A 17,641-nucleotide genomic window follows, 5' to 3' on the forward strand; every position below is an offset into this window, starting at 1 on the left:
GAAACATAGTTTGCCTCCCCCCCCTTTCCTGACCTGCCAGGCTGCATGCTCTGAAAAGGGTCTGGTATGGATTTTGGGGAGGACCCCCACGCCATTTTGTTTTAAATTTTGGCCCCTCAAAATCCATACCAGACACGAAGGGCTTGGTATGGATGGGAAGGGGGACCCCACACAGTTTTTTAAATTATTTTTTTAATTGCTGGCAATTCTTTTACATTCAGCTGTCAGTGGGGAACCCCGCTGACAGCTGAAATATTAACACATGGTTGTCACTACTAAAATGCCGCTTGACTTGATAAAATAACTCCTGCAGTATTTATTAGTGTTTACTTTTTTCTGATCTCCGGAACAGATTAATTGGCTTTCAATGCATTCCTATAGGAAACGGCGTTTCAGTTTAAGAATTTTTTGCTATAAGAAAAGTCCTGCAGAACGAATTAAATTCTTAAACCGAGGTATTACTGTAATGCCCACAGCTACAACACAATGGTGTGACATTGAGCCTGGGTTCACATATATGCGGTGCGATATATCGCATGTGATTCACACAGGAACCGCACCACATTCCTGTGCAAATCACATGCGATTTGTGTGTGGTGCGATTGGAGCCATACACTTTGTATGGCTCTAATTGCACCACACCCCCACCAAAAAGGTGCAAGACCCTTTTTGGGTCCGCACTAGAATTGGATTGCATGGGTATTCACACCAATGCAATCCAATTCTGCACATCGCACCTTGTTTTCCGGACCGCTTTTGGGGTGTTGTTAGCTTAACATACACACCTGCAGTGGTTCGCATTAACGGGATGCGATTCTGATTTGGTGCGGAAATTGCACTGAAAACGCTGCGAATTCCACACCGTATCAGTGTGAACCAGGGCTAAGCCTGGGTTCACACATATGCGGTGCGGTATATCACATATGATTCGCACAGGAACTGCACCATATTCCTGTGCAAATCACATGCGAATTGTGTGTGATGCGATTGGAGCCATACATGTTGTATGGCTCTAATCGCCCTGCATCAAAAAGGTGCAAGACCTTTTTTTGGGTCTGCACTAGAATTGGATCGCACGGGTATTCACACCAATGTGATTCAATTCTGTACATCGCACTGGGCTTTGCGGACCGCTTTCGGGGTGTTGTTAACGTAACATACACACCCGCAATAGTTCACATGAATGGGGTGCGATTGTGATGTGGTGCACAATTCGCACAGAAAACGCTGCAAATTCAGCACCGCATCAGTGTGAACCCAGGCTAACAGGGCTAAAACAGACAGCGATAATATATTACCTCCTCACTGCCTGTCAAACACCTCTGAAAAATGATCCATCATGGGTAGATTTTCAGGGTGATGTCAAGCACTGCAGCTAGTATAAAATGTCTTGTATGAATTGCAGCCCAAAGCAAAAGTATAGTAGGTGCAGACAGACATACACTGCAGCATACCAGAATACACATGGGGGAGATTTACTAAGACTGGAGCACTCCAAATCTGGTAGAGCTGTGCATGATACCCAATCAACTTTTAACTTCAGCTTGTTCAATTAGGTTTGGCAATAAAACCTGGAAGCTGCTTGGTTTCTGTGCAGAGCTGGACTGGATTGTGCGCCATGAAGTTTTAGTAAACGACCCCTATGCAGTTACTGGCAGTCCTGACTGAATACATGGGCTGTGTAGCACACACATCTTAAAGCATCCCAACCACAGCACCACCTACCTGGAGTTTGCATGTTCTCCCTGTGCCTGCGTGGGTTTCCTCCAGGTACTCCGGTTTCCTCCCACATGCTAAAGACATGCTGGTAGGTTAATTGGATCCTGTCTAAAATTGGCCCTAGTATGTGTATGTATGAATGTAAGTTAGGGACCTTAGATTGTTTGCCCCTTGAGGGTTAGGGACTGATGTCAATGTACAATATATATCTGTAAAGCACTGCATAAATTGACAGCGCTATATAAGTACCTGAAATAAATGAATAAATATATAAATGAAACACCATTAGCTCATGCGGTAACACATACACACCAATGGAACAGTCAGGTGCAATGACTAAAAGATAACCAGCAGATTAGCTTTTATGGGCTGCCATTGCTGACTTATCCTTCTGAAAATGCTATTTGCCTGGGTGTTAGTCCTCATGCACACTGGGCGTTATTACAGCGGCTGTTTTTGGCTTTTGACATTTTTTTTTACAGCTAGTAAACCCCCCAGCATGTTATCCTATGTGTCCATGCACACATAGACAGTAATCAACGCTTTTTGGCTGGAAAAAAAAACCCAGGACTAGTGGGTTTCTAGAGGAGTTTTTTAGCTGTAAAAACGTTCTAAAGCTGAAAAACACGGCAAAATGTGGTAAAACGCCACAAACCGAAGTTTTGGGACTTTTTTTACCAAAAAAAAAATTTGGGGGGTAAAAAAAACACTATTAACCGCAAACGTGGAATAACGTAGCAAAACACCACTAAACGCTAATGCAAAAATGCTAAAAATCAAAAGCCAAAAAACTCACATTTTTTACGCAGCTAACGTTACAAGCGTTATCAAAACGTCCAGTGTGCATGAGGACTTATGCTACATTCTCCTTTTCTTCTGCTTTCTAATGCAGGCCATAGACAGGCCGTTTATAGGCCGAATTGTCGGCCGATAAACAAAAAAACAGTCGTTGTCGTTGCGATGCTGCCACCAATGTCTACGAAAAACGGACGTTTTTCGTGGATTTTCCAGCATGACCAATAAAAATAAACGAGAAGATCCGCGAAAAATGGCCGACGGCATTGCCCCACTAACGGCGTGAATATTGGCCGATTTTTCGTGCGGATGAAAATTCGGCCGATAAACGACCCGTCTATGGCCTGCATAAGTCTTTGATATGAAACAAGAATGCAGGCTACATTCTGACTACTTGGCAAGCTGCTTGCTTGTTCTGGCCATTGACTAGAAAAAAATCAAGTCCGGGGATCAGCAAGGCAGTCAGTCAACTAGCATTCTAAGAGAAATATATATAGCTGCCATTGATAAGATTTTGCTGTTGAAATGTTAGAAGGCTGTCAGGAGGATCCATTGGCTTCTCAGTCACTGACCTGCAGAATTGAAAAATATATAAAATGAAAATTGCTCTTGTTCTTAGTCAGTAGTATTAAATGAACCCAGGAAAAGTCAGGCAAACTAGCATATTGATTTTAAATAGTTATACAGTATAGTAAGTTTTAGGCTCCATGCACACTGGAACGTTTTAGTAATGCTGGTAACGTTAGCTGTGTAAAGTCACGTTAAAAATGTGAGTTTTTCAGCGTTTTTGCATTAGCAGCATTTTGCCTAATTTTTTCGCATTTTTTTTTTTAGCGGTTTTTTTGGGTCCAAAAAAAGTCCCAAAACACTGGTTTGCTGCGATTTACTGCATTTTGCCGTGTTTTTCAACATTAGAGCATTTTTACAGCTAAAAAATTCCTCTAGAAACTCACCAGCCCTGGGGGTTTTTTTCCAGCCAAAAAGCACCCCTGCCAAAAAATGTTGATTACAGTCTATGTGTGCATTGACACATAGGATAACATGCTGGGGAATTTACTAGCTATAGCAAAAAACGTCAAAAGCCAAAAACAGCAGCTGTAAAAACGTTCAGTGTGCATGAGGACTTAGCAATATATAATAACTTTGTAATTAGAGCAAGATCTGATAAAGATTAGAATCTAGAGATAATATATATTTCAGAATGTATAAAGATGTGATATAATGCATCATGTTTATTTTTTATTTGCCAAGATAGATTCTGCACCTCCATCTTCAGATCTTCTTATATACGCAGAGACATTGCTGACCTCTCCCTCAAAATGTTAGTTACTTGGCTGTGCTGCTAGCCCTTTCACTTTAATAATTTGAATCACGGGCCAGGATCAAGTGAAGCTATGAATAATGTTGATTTTTTTTTCTGACTTTTCAGGCCTGTATACTTCCAGTTTAGTAAATTGAACTATTTGGCCAGATTCACATTTTTTCTTTGCAGTAATGCTTGTGTCATGCACGTTGGCGCACTGCGGCACAATTCATTTTAAGTAGCACCTCTACCCACCTTGTTGATAGGCATACATTACTCCGGTATACTGCCAAATATGTTACATACACATTTTTGGTGCATTTTAGTGCATTTGAAAGTCTATACAGATGTTTTGTAGTTGTGTTACAAGTTTTAAGGGTCAGCTTAGCAACCAAGTAACTAGCATTTTCAGTAAGTTCCACAATAACCAATTTTGTAATATTCTTATGAAAGGTTTATATGAATTAAGTGCAAATGTTAAAGCAAGGCCGGATCTAGCATGTCCAATGTGGGGGTGAAATAAAAAATGTCAGGGGGCAGAGGATGGGAGGTTAGCAGGGCAGTGTACATGTGGTCAGCAGGGCACAATATAGGGTCAACAGTTTGTAGGGCAGTGTACAGGGGCCATTAGTTAGTAGAGCACTGTACATGGATCAGCAGGGCAGAGGACAGGGATCAGCAGAGCAGAGGACAGGAGACACTGCTGGCAGGGCAAAGGACAGGGGTCACTTTTGGCAGAGCAGAGGGCAGAGCTCCTTCTCCAATCATTGCATTGCACACAGCATGGACAGAGGCAGCAGAGTTCCTCCTCCCTAAACAATGCATAGCTGAGATCAGTATACTGTAGAGTCAGGCAAGGACAGTATAGTGTCAGACTAGGGCAGTAAAGTATCAGATAAGGGCAGTATAGTAAAAGATTAGGGTGGTATAGTGGCAGGTTAGGGTAGTATAGTGGCAGGCTAGGGCAGTATAGTGGCAGTATAGTGGCAGGTTAGGGTAGTGTAGTGACAGGTTAGAGTAGTATAGTGACAGGTAAGGGTAGTACAGTGGCAGGTTATGGCAGTATAGTGGCAGGTTATGGCAGTATAGTGGCAGGTTAGGATAGTATGTGGCAGGTTATGACAGTATAGTGGCAGGTTAGGGCAGTATACTGACAGGTTATGGTAGTAAAGCAGCAGGTTAGGGCAGTATAGTGGCAGGTTACGGCAGTATAGTGGCAGGTTAGGGCAGTATACTGACAGGTTAGGGTAGTATAGTGGTGGGTTAGGACAGTATAGTTACAGGATAGGGTAGAAAAGCAGCAGGTTAGGGTATTATAGTGGCAGGTTAGAGTAGTATAGTGATAGGTAAGGGTAGTACAGTGGCAGGTTAGGACAGTATAGTGAAAGGTTAGGGTAGTAAAGTGGCGGGTTAGGAAAGTATAGTTACAAGTAAGGGTAGTAAAGTGGCAGGTTATGGTATTATAGTGACAGGTTAGAGTAGTATAGTGACAGGTAAGGGTAGTACAGTGGCAGGTTATGGCAGTATAGTGGCAGGTTAGGGTAGTATAGTGGCAGGTTATGGCAGTATAGTGGCAGGTTAGGGTAGTATAGTGGCAGGTTAGGGCAGTATAGTGACAGGTTCAGGTAGTATAGTGGCAGGTTGGGACAGTATAGTGACAGGTTAGGGTAGTAAAGTGGCAGGTTAGGGTATTATAGTGGCAGGTTAGGACAGTATAGTGGCAAGTTAGGGCAGTATAGTGACAGGTTAGGGTAGTATAGTGGCAGGTTGAGACAGTATAGTGACAGGTTAGGGTAGTAAAGCAGCAGGTTAGGGCAGAATAGTGAAAGGTTAGAGTAGTATAGTGGTGGGTTAGGACAGTATAGTTACAGATTAGGGTAGTAAAGCAGCCGGTTAATGTATTATAGTGGCAGGTTAGGACAGTATATTGGCAGGTTGGGGTAGTATAGTGGCAGGTTAGGGTATTATAGTGGCATGTTAGGGCAGTATAGTGGCAGGTTGGGGTAGTATAGTGGCAGGTTGAGACAGTATAGTGACAGGTTAGGGCAGTATAGTGGCAGGTTAGTCTAGTATAGTGGCAGGTTGGGACAGTATAGTGGCAGGTTAGGGTAGTATAGTGGCAGGTAAGGGCAGTATAGTTGCAGGTTAGGGTAGTATAGTGGCGGGTTAGGATATTATAGTGGAATGTTAGGGTAGTATAGTGGTGGGTTAGGACAGTATAGTTACAGGTTAGGGTAGTAAAGCGGCAGGTTGGGGTATTATAGTGGCAGGTTAGGACAGTATAGTGGCAGGTTGGGGTAGTATAGTGGCAGGTTAGGGTAGTATAGTGACAGGTTAGGGTCAGGGGCGGACTGACCATTCGAGCACTCGGGCACTGCCCGAGGGCCCGGGGTCAGTAGGGGGCCCCATAAAATGCCCCTGGTACCTTTTTATAGGCTTTTATGGGTATGCTTTGAGTGTGGGCAAGGACACAGGGGCCCCATGATCCCCCATTGCCCGGGGGCCCCATGATTTGTCAGTCCGCCCCTGGTTAGGGTAGTATAGTGGCAGGTTATGGCAGTATAGTGGCAGGTTAGGGTAGTATAGTGGCAGGTTAGGGCAGTATAGTGACAGGTTAGGGTAGTATAGTGGTGGGTTAGGACAGTATAGTTACAGGTTAGGGTAGTAAAGCGGCAGGTTAGGGTATTATAGTGGCAGGTTAGGCCAGTATAGTGACAGGTTCAGGTAGTATAGTGGCAGGTTGGGACAGTATAGTGACAGGTTAGGGTAGTAAAGTGGCAGGTTAGGGTATTATAGTGGCAGGTTAGGACAGTATAGTGGCAAGTTAGGGCAGTATAGTGACAGGTTAGGGTAGTATAGTGGCAGGTTGAGACAGTATAGTGACAGGTTAGGGTAGTAAAGCAGCAGGTTAGGGCAGAATAGTGAAAGGTTAGAGTAGTATAGTGGTGGGTTAGGACAGTATAGTTACAGATTAGGGTAGTAAAGCAGCCGGTTAATGTATTATAGTGGCAGGTTAGGACAGTATATTGGCAGGTTGGGGTAGTATAGTGGCAGGTTAGGGTTGTATAGTGGCATGTTAGGGCAGTATAGTGGCAGGTTGGGGTAGTATAGTGGCAGGTTGAGACAGTATAGTGACAGGTTAGGGCAGTATAGTGGCAGGTTAGTCTAGTATAGTGGCAGGTTGGGACAGTATAGTGGCAGGTTAGGGTAGTATAGTGGCAGGTAAGGGCAGTATAGTTGCAGGTTAGGGTAGTATAGTGGCGGGTTAGGATATTATAGTGGAATGTTAGGGTAGTATAGTGGTGGGTTAGGACAGTATAGTTACAGGTTAGGGTAGTAAAGCGGCAGGTTGGGGTATTATAGTGGCAGGTTAGGACAGTAGAGTGGCAGGTTGGGGTAGTATAGTGGCAGGTTAGGGTAGTATAGTGGCGGGTTAGGATATTATAGTGGAATGTTAGGGTAGTATAGTGGTGGGTTAGGACAGTATAGTTACAGGTTAGGGTAGTAAAGCGGCAGGTTGGGGTATTATAGTGGCAGGTTAGGACAGTATAGTGGCAGGTTGGGGTAGTATAGTGGCAGGTTAGGGTAGTATAGTGGCGGGTTAGGATATTATAGTGGAATGTTAGGGTAGTATAGTGGTGGGTTAGGACAGTATAGTTACAGGTTAGGACAGTATAGTGGCAGGTTGGGGTAGTATAGTGGCAGGTTAGGGTAGTATAGTGACAGGTTAGGGTCAGGGGCGGACTGACCATTCGAGCACTCGGGCACTGCCCGAGGGCCCGGGGTCAGTAGGGGGCCCCATGAAATGCCCCTGGTACCTTTTTATAGGCTTTTATGGGTATGCTTTGAGTGTGGGCAAGGACACAGGGGCCCCATGATCCCCCATTGCCCGGGGGCCCCATGATTTGTCAGTCCGCCCCTGGTTAGGGTAGAAAAGCGACAGGTTAGGGCAGTATAGTGGCAGGCTAGGGTAGTATAGTGACAGGTTGGGACAGTATAGTGGCAGGTTGGGACAGTATGGTGGTAGGTTAGGGTAGTATAGTGGCAGGTAAGGGCAGTATAGTGGAAGGTTAGGGTAGTATAGTGGCGGGTTAGGATACTATAGTGGAATGTTAGGGCAGGGCAGAGTGGGGGGAAGGGGGCAGTTGGCTTTGGGGGGGGTACAACTAAAATCTGGGGGGAAATAGCCCACTTCAGCACCCCCTAGATCCTGCCATATGTTAAAATGTAATTCCAGTCAAATGCTAGCTAACGCTAAACCTACTCCTATTCCTCATTCTAGACTATTCTATCTACCCTGTTAAAGAAATTATGTCTATACTTGCTTATTTTGTGGCCACTCCAGTCTGGTCACATGATCGGGTCAAACACTGGCTTCAGTGTAGAGGAGACTACCCCATAGAAAGCCTATAGTTGACGTAATTTCCCAAGTTCTACAGCCATTGTTGCTACCCTTCAGCCAAGTTCTACAGCCATTGTTGCTGAAGCTGGAGCTGGGGCCCAATCATGTGACCAGAACAGAGCGACTTCAAAATAGGTAAGTATAGACATCTTTTCCTTCTCAGGGTAGATAGAATAGTCTTATTGGGTGGCAGTAGGTCAAGCCTTAGTTAGAAATTGGTTGGAATTACACTTTGAACTAAAACCAAATCTCAAAATAATGATTCTTTTCATCTGAGATTCCCAAAATCTGTACCATTTACCTGTCATCTGACTCAGTAAAAAGAATATGGTGGGTCCAGGCAACACTCAACACATTCTTAGCCACCATACAGAAATAGGACACATGCAATAAGGATTAAGTTACTCCAAGTACAAAAGTAGTAACAAGCACATGTCTTCCAAACTTACCGAACGCCTTAGCATCTAGACTTCAGACTACAAGGCCAGGACAATAAAATGACTGCTGGACAGCTGATATTTCTTTTCTTGAGAGAGTTGGTGACAGATAGGTTTCACATTTCACCCTTCAATGCTTTTGTGAATCGAATAGAGAACTGAAAATATATTTTATTTTTTTCACTCACAACTGACCAGTCTAAGCAAAATTGATATTTTAACCAATTTAATCCATACAGTCTGGTATCTGTAAAATACTAAGCAATAAAGAATGTCTTTGAAAATACAGTATACTTTGAAAATACAGTATACTTCTATCTATAGTAGAATAATAGATTCTCATCTTGATATGATTCAAATATACATTCATTATAAGTCATTTATGCTGGGCAGAAAAAAGACCTAGCCTACCAACAATCTGATGACCCAAAGAGTAGCTTGGGCAAATATGGGATCATATAGCCTGTGCTCCTAGGAGAAAATAATGAGTGCTTGCAATGTTGGAAGCATTTTTTATGGTTCAGATAAATTTTCCTTGTTGGATAATCTTTAAGTAGCCTGCCTGATCTGTTCCTCATCTCTTTTCTCATGAGCCTGCAGTGCATTGCACCTGCAAACAGTGGATCACGGATGCAATGTCAAACTCCTGCAGACACTTAGTACAGCTTTCTGCCCTTACCTCTGTATGGGCAGACAGATGCTGAGCTGTAGAAAGTGTCAATGGACTACAAGGGCATTGATCAGCATGCTCATAGTCCATTGAGAACTACAAGTCAATTTGCCACTGTGGAAGTTTGGAGCCAGCGACAAGCAGATCTTCTTTATGGCACTGTTCTCCTGTCCACAGACAATTACGGACAGGAGAAAAATGTCTGTTTTTTTCACAAATTGTCTGTAATTTTATGGATGGTTGGTAACACTGTACTGTGACCTCTATCATTTCCCAGGCAGCAGTGCATGCATCTCTGGTTTACAGTGGTATACCAAAGCGTACATGTAATCAGTTTTTTTTAAGTTATTTCAATATTCGTACTTTTGCTCTCTTATTTACAGGTAGAGCAACTTACAGAAGAACAAAAGAATGGTGACTATTCGATTTTTTATACTTTATGTATATATTTTTACATGTCCTAAATTGAATTTGTGCTTCGTCCATTCACTTAAAGAGTCCTCACCCACTACGTTGCTGATGATTAGAATCCCTGTACTCAACCCTTTTACCAAGTGCAGTCAAATGAAAATGACCTATATACCCAAATGGAAGAAAAATACATTTGAAATATGTTCTAAAAATATTCTTCCCAAATATATTGACATATATTTGAAACGCTCCAATTTTAGCCATATTCAATATATTTCAAAATATATTTTTTATATATATATATATATATATATATATATATACACTGCATTTTGAAATGCGTTTTTATTACAAATTATATGAAAATTATTTTTAAAAATACATTTCAAATATACTGTATGTCTTTAAAAATACAAATCTACACCTTCCACAATATTATGCATAGAAGCATTATTACCTGTCATACAAGATTTCTATGCACCACAGAGTTACAAAAGCGTTTCGAAAGTCTTCATCAGGGGTGAGTGGTAAAGTGCCTAGGTAAGTAAACAAAAGATATGCAAATAAATGGCAAAAGAACAATTATAAAGTGAAAGATGTATCAAAGACTGAAGATCAAAACATCAAAGATCACTTACATTCATTGCCAGAGTAAAGAGTACATAATAATAAATATTTTAAAAGAATTTGCCCTGGTGGACCCTCATTCCCACAGTGATGGACCAAAGAACTCACAAAGAGCCAAGATGGGATGCCGTAGCTGGCCAAAGAGTCCAACATCCACAGCAAGGTCTACACAGAAAAGGAAAAAAGGGATTCATGTATAAGCACTCTAATAGTGAATAGGAGTATTAAATACGAATGAGTGAGGACACACAAGATTTTAGCAGGGATAAAACAGGATATAAAATACATCAATAGAGGAAAGAAAAAGTAAATATTTTGAAGATGTGTCAGAGTTTTAGAAGGTTACCTACAATTGTGACTTTCATAGAGTAAGTCCTCAATCAGAACAAAGAGTGCTGCAAGAAGAGCAGTAATTTTGAAGGTGTTTAAATGGACCGGTATAGATGAATAACAGCTGTGGATTGGCAATCCAGGCCGGCCAAAACACCCACAAAGATGGCTCCTCTGGCATCTTCGTAGCGGCTATTTCAGCCAACACCCCCGGCATGGATGGTATTGGGAGTGCTTGGCGTCACGGAAGTGATATCACGTGCATACGCAGTAATGCCAGCAAGCAGCACTACTAGAAGAGAGCATCACCGGCAGTGGGCATGACAATGTAGTCACGCAGAGCACAGCACCCAGACGCCATAAGCATGTAAGAGACGGCCGCCACTAAATTGAGGATGTCCACCCATCCCTGCACACTGGACACACAACAGGGCTACTGGGGCCAGAAGTGCAAAAGAAAAGGAAAAGGGGGGCACGTAGACCAGATGATCTTTAAACCTCCCACCGTCCGCACTGGGGGAAGAATCTAAAGAGGCCAACACATGGGAGGGAGGGTGTACCCCCAAGGAAGATGTACAAAGACCAAAAGCAGCAAAGGAAAATATTTCACAAAATTAACTAACTATACAAAGCATTAATATACTTACAGTATCACTATGTATAGTTCACAAAATAGGATTATTTATAGTTAGAATCACACTGATACCTATGGTAAATAAAGAGAAAAAAGGTATAATGTTATACCTTGGATGGAAGAAAAAGGATCACCCCACCGGCAAGTGAGAAGAGGGTAGCATGAGTCTGAGCACTTTCAGTGTCAGCTAATACAAGTGAGAGGCCTCTATGATCAAGCTCCAGTAGGTGGGGTGAAACACATCAGAGGGCGTGGCCAGTATGGCGGCTGAGGCCATTCCTTAACATTGGACTCCTGGTGTTGGTTGAGCAGTGTCCATCCCTTCACAAAGAGAAAAAAAATAACACACTATAAGATAATACAGAAAAATAAAACAATAAAGAATGAGAAAACAGAGAGGGAAAGATGAATGAAACAGACTGAAATGATGTGTATAATTCTGTCTTTTTACCTGATACAAAGCCTTTTAAAAAAAAGGTTTAAATGCAGTTTAGTGTAATTAGGTCCTGGTGGACAAGTGGCTTTTAACTAAAATATCCATTTCAGTTCTAATTGTAGAAGTGATTTATTCCAATAACCTTTCCTTTGTGATATATGAACTTGATCTATTGCTGTAAATTTAATCTTAACATGTTTATGGTCATGCAGAAGAGCTGAATGTCTGCCCACTAGAAGATCTGGATTGCAAACTTTCATACTGTGAATGTGTCTATACATTCAATGCCAAAATTCTTGCTTTGTCTTTCTATGTAAAAGGCTCATTCACAAGTAAGCATGTATACTACTACTTCAGTTTGGCAGTTTGCAAAGTGTTGTAATTTATTATTTTTTCAATTGGGCAACAAGATGTTGTTTTTACATAACATAAATGGACAATAAGAGCATTTTCCACAGGCAAACGTACTGGGGTAACGACAAGGGTCTCCCTGGTTGACTCCTTTAAATTCTCTTTTTGCCAATTTGTCCATATCGGAAGTAGCTTTCCTGAAAGTAATGGCTGGCATCTCACTGATAAATTATTTAATGATAGGGTCTTCTGTTAGAAGAGGTCAATGTTTTTTGAGAATTCTTTTGATACTTAGTTATTGGTTGGTGTATTGTTAATCCCTCGTAGATTGTTTTTTTAAGGATTTCCCAGAAACTAAAAGTTATCAAGGTAGGGTTCAAATATAGTTTCATTTTCCAAACTAATACATAACTCTGCAAATCAATAAAGCTGAATTACTTGTTGCTACTATTCACAGAATTCCGTGCAGCCTTTGACATCTTTGTGCAAGATGCAGAGGATGGGTGCATCAGTACAAAGGAATTGGGCAAGGTAATGAGAATGCTCGGACAAAGTCCAACCCCTGAGGAGCTGCAGGAGATGATAGATGAAGTGGATGAAGATGGTGAGTGCTTCAAATTGTGCTCTGCACAAACTCTTCTGAAGTTTTGTTTAGTCTAACGCAAGCAGAATGTAATGCTAACTATCACAGCACACTGAATAAGTCTTGTCTAAGAGAGTAAAGGAAAACAGTCACTAGAAAGAGACATTTTGAAGAAAGTGTTGCTGGCAGCTATAAACCTATGGTTATAAATCTTTTGCAGTCATATTTAGTCATTAAATACCCTCACCTTCAAGAGGTGAAGCTTTGCTTACTTCCATCATCCAATCATGTACAAGCAAAAATTATGTTTTTTTTTTCCTTGCATGTGATTGGGCATTTTTTGCGAAGTGAAATGTCACTATATTAACTAAGCCTGGGGAAAATTTGCGTTCAAAGTGAACCCCAATGGATCAATTTAGGCTGAACAGCACCCATCAAAGGAGTCTGTTTGTGCATTTACCATATTTTTACACTGATTTCCACATTTTAAAAATGTCCCACGTCTCTGATATTACTGGATTTCAGAGAGTTACATACACATAAATAGAGAAAAACAAACTGTATATACACAACAGCACATTCCCACACTTGTATTTTTTTATAAATAGAACTTGGTGATGTAATTTGTCACAGAATTAAGTCTTTTCACTACCAATGTAAAATTGTGAGGTTTCGTGTTATTGCAGTATTAAACAATAAAATACTTACACAGTCATTATTTCCTTTATATGTCATCCCTAATTGCTGGCATATGTCACCGTGAGAGGCTAGGCATATCACAGAAATTTGCCTTAAAGTGCAGAAGGAGAAGAGGTCACAAAACTGTTAGAAATTATATGTAAAGTGTATTTAGTTCAAAAATAGTCAGGCAAGGTGAGCTTCCTTTTAAAATCTCTTGTCAGTCTGTCAGTTGTGTGTTGTTAGAATAAATGAGCTAGCAAACAATGATCAATATTGCATTTGTTTTGCATTTTAACATTCCCTAGTTCTTGAACATAGTAATTAGATTATTAAATCATTTGAGCTATGAGAACATATAGTTTGTGTACTGTTTGCAGAATTGAACTGACTGATTATTTTCATTTCAGGAAGTGGCACTGTAGACTTTGATGAGTTTCTGGTCATGATGGTCCGATGTATGAAGGATGAGAGCAAAGGAAGATCAGAGGAGGAATTAGCAGAACTTTTCCGAATGTTTGACAAGTAAGGGATGATATTAGAAAAACTGCACATCATGCCTTTATTAGTATTGAGATCTCAGGCTCAATGCCAAAATAACACCATAGTGGCTTACAAAAGAAAAAATGAATGTCTTTCAATGCCCCACAATATATGCCCAAGTCTCAGAACTTGCCTTTGTATTGTTGTCATTCATCAAGTGTCACATCTGATAAATGCCATTGTCCAGAAACATATTACTTACTGTTCACAAAACAAACAGGGGCTTTGAGCCAATAGTGTGCCTTCTTCATTTCTTTGTGATGTTAACAAAGCCCATAAAGGTATAGGTACTAGCATCCAAAAATTGTAGGACCTAGACTGTTAGACATTTCTTACTACAGTTATTTCTTTTCATTTCAGTTATTTCTTTTCATTTCAGTAATTCAAAAACTGCTACAGTGAAAATGAAAATTACATTTTAATATGCACAAAGAGAGCATAGCCTGTCTGCTTGCTTAATATATAAAATGAAACTATAGTTTTAGAAAATAAAACTCTATTCATGTATTCTGGTTCAATATTTTTGTTGTTTAATTACAGCAAAAGACATGGTGCACATTGTACAAACAAAAACGATAATACAAGACATATCTCAATGCACAAAGTGCTTATAAAAAAGAATGTCACCAAAAAGGACTGAACAAATGGATAATAGTAACCAAGGTAGTTGATTGACAGAAATATTTTGTTAATTCAATGCAACAATGTAGAGAAGATGAGGAAGAAAAAGACAATCAAGTGATCTTAAGGAAGTGTTCTACATTGGGTATCTGAGCTGAGGTTGAGAAGGAAAACTCAAGGAGAACACACGTCCTGTATTGAAGGAAGAGTTGAGAGAGGAAAGACAGGGAAAAGAAAAGGGGGAGGGTTAAAGCAAGGGGGCTACCCTATGAGGCTAAGCGGTGTCTGGGGCTCTATAGAAGATCAGGGGTATGAATATTGGGAACCCAGGTAGATGTGGTAAGGGAGTAATAAAGAATCATCAAAGTGGGGAAGTAGGAAGTGAGGTACCCACAGTTTTGTATAGTATTCGACCCTTTCTTGAAGGATGTCGCCAATTTTAGCATGAATCTTAGACAAGTATGTGTTCCAAACTCAAAAAAGTACCTTCTGTTGCTCTCAGCTGCCTCCAGATTCCTTTTTTTTTTTTTTTTTGCTGTGATCCGACTTCCTGTTAGAGAGTGGCTACTTTTGTTCTTTACTGTGTGTAGAAACATAGCCAGCCCTTTTGCTTGCTCCTGAGATGGACTAGGGACTACAACCTATGGAATATGGGATTTGTGCATAGAATAGTGAGCATGACTGTAACTGGCATGAGAACCCCTTCTTGTGAAGCTGAAGGGTTATTCCCAGACACACCCACTGCAGGCACCTTGCTGTCTCTCACATATAGAAATCCTGATGCCATTGTTAAGAAGTATCTCAGAGTCATCAATCAGATTCAAACTGCATGGGCTTCGGGAAGTACACTCTGAGTAAGCCAAAGAGTTGCTATCTTTTCTGATTTTAGTGCAAATTATTGTCTGCTTTATAGCAGTAAGTATTAGCACACTTATTGTTTTGCTGGATGCCTGACATTGCTCTTTTAAAAACATTTATGTCACACTAAAATTTTACTTTGTGTTTTGGTTCTTTGAAAGATAAAGATCACATATACTAACATTTAGGTGTCATTCATTGAAGTGAGTAAAAGGTCAATGGTCTTTTGTAAGGCACTCAATATTTTGTGAAATAGTATACATCAGTGTGTTTATCAGTAAACACATACTGCTGTATTAATACTTGGGGGGGGGGGGGGGCAATCTTCAGTCTTTCTAAATGTAAAGAATAGCTAGAATTAGGTCACAACACTACTATTTTTTTCTTACAAAAAGAGAGATGAAAAAATCCTAAATCATAAGTGCACAAAGCGTACAGTGAAAGTTTTACCTTAATAAAAACTACTTTTGAATTAATCAGTCTAATTTCATAAATGTCACACTTACATACAATTTCCAGAAGTGAAATTAAGTGTGATAATTATGCTTGGTTCAAAAATTAAATGTAATGTGTTCCATTTGTCTTCTCTGTTTGTAGGAAATGGTATTTAAAATATTCTGTGCTTTTTCACTAAAGTAGAAGTCATATTTCACAATGTAATGTTAGAATTTCTTAAGTCTTAGTTCACATATGCGGTTTCCCTGTGGCTACTTTTGCTCATTTATTTGAATAGGCTGCTGTATCCACTGAAAACGCAGGGAAAAGGACTTTTCACCTTTCTCAGAAAGCGTGGCCGCAGGAAAACCATGGGAAAAAAAGTGAGGAAAAATATGCTTCAGTTTCCAGTGCTTGGGGGGTGCCATTAGGATTAATGGTACCCCCACAGATCTCCTGAGTAGCAGCACATTTTTCTTTGCAGGTGGTTGTGGGTACAGGTGCAGTCCCACAGCAGCAACCTCTCACTCTGTTGACCTCCATGATCCAATCATGTGCAAGTACTTTTTTTTTTTTTTAATTTCCCTTTAACATGATTGGGTTTACTTGAATTGAATTTTCACTACGTTCACCAAATTAAGAGAAATCCCCTTGCAAAAAAAAATAATTCCCTGCAAAGTGTACAGCCTATTTTCCTTTAGTGAATCAACCACTTTAACCCTACTCCAGGTATTATTATAATGTATATAAGTTATTGAAACAACACATGTTAAAAACCTATGGCAGGCATATCCCTACTGTTAATAAATGTTTCCAAAGATGTACTCATTACGTAGAGTACACAACATGATTCATTTTGCCCATCTGACTTTAAATGAGGCACATCACTGGATAAACAAATCAGTTAAGCATAAAATATCAATTGGTGTCTTCCATCTAATACATCACACTAAAATGGGTTGTGAATTTGTGCATAAAATTGGCATGTGTAGCATTGAATAGGGATGGAGGCACACCACTTTTGTGTACCAGATCTAAATCCATTCTGCTCTCATTATGTAAAGTGTACACTTCCATCACAATTCTGCACAGTGGCTTATTAGCATGCGCAATGCCTTAATACTAAAGCAATTCACATGGGACACTAAAAGATTTGATGAATTTATAGCACATGTGTTAGAGAGCTCACATTGAATACTGAATGTCGTCCTTGCAGCATCTCTCCAGTGTTAAAGGTATGAAAGTATACCAACCATATGGAATATGGGCTATTAATCTCCACTAGTCTTAGCATATAAACAGGATGATGCTGAACAGCAAGATTTGATATTTAGTCACTTTCTACACATAAACATGAAATATGATTCCACTTAAAATTTATTAAAAACTGGGACTATATGTATTATTACCTGACAGAGGATTTAAAGTGCCCTTGTATTTTAACAGCAATTTATATACAGGCCTGAATAAAGTTGGGTGCCCCTTTTTTTTAAGATCTGTCTATTTTTAATAAGTTTTTGTGATTGGAGAGTTTGAAGGATAAATAATGATTGTTTTTTATTATTATGTACAATGTTGAGTGTTTCCAGTTCTTTATCATACGAGTTTATAATAATATACATACGTTTTTTTCTAATAGATCTTGGTGAGTGCAGGTACTTTGTGTTGTTTTCTTCATTCTTTGGGTTATTTCTATTTGTCATATCAGTGCTAATAGCACCATTTTCAATATTTCCTGTACATAAGAATTTGTAAATTTGTATAATGGGGTGGAAATGGCTTGATAAATTTTATCATATCTAAAGTGG

At 40.2% G+C, this 17,641-nt stretch overlaps 1 protein-coding gene across 1 annotated transcript in view; it reads left to right on the plus strand.

The window, feature by feature from the left end:
* Window positions 1–17,641, plus strand: part of LOC149470352 (troponin C, slow skeletal and cardiac muscles-like) — a 28,922-nt gene that overhangs the window by 4,614 nt on the left and 6,667 nt on the right. The window contains exons 2-4 of the mRNA XM_089665194.1: window positions 9,710–9,740; window positions 12,573–12,719; window positions 13,787–13,901. Coding sequence (XP_089521320.1) covers window positions 9,710–9,740; window positions 12,573–12,719; window positions 13,787–13,901 — 293 coding nt within the window. The remainder of the gene's footprint in view (window positions 1–9,709; window positions 9,741–12,572; window positions 12,720–13,786; window positions 13,902–17,641) is intronic.

This window comes from Staurois parvus, unplaced genomic scaffold (genome assembly GCF_062004578.1).
Source record: "Staurois parvus isolate SC_StPar_1 unplaced genomic scaffold, SC_StPar_1.0 ptg000048l, whole genome shotgun sequence".
NCBI lineage: Eukaryota > Metazoa > Chordata > Amphibia > Anura > Ranidae > Staurois > Staurois parvus.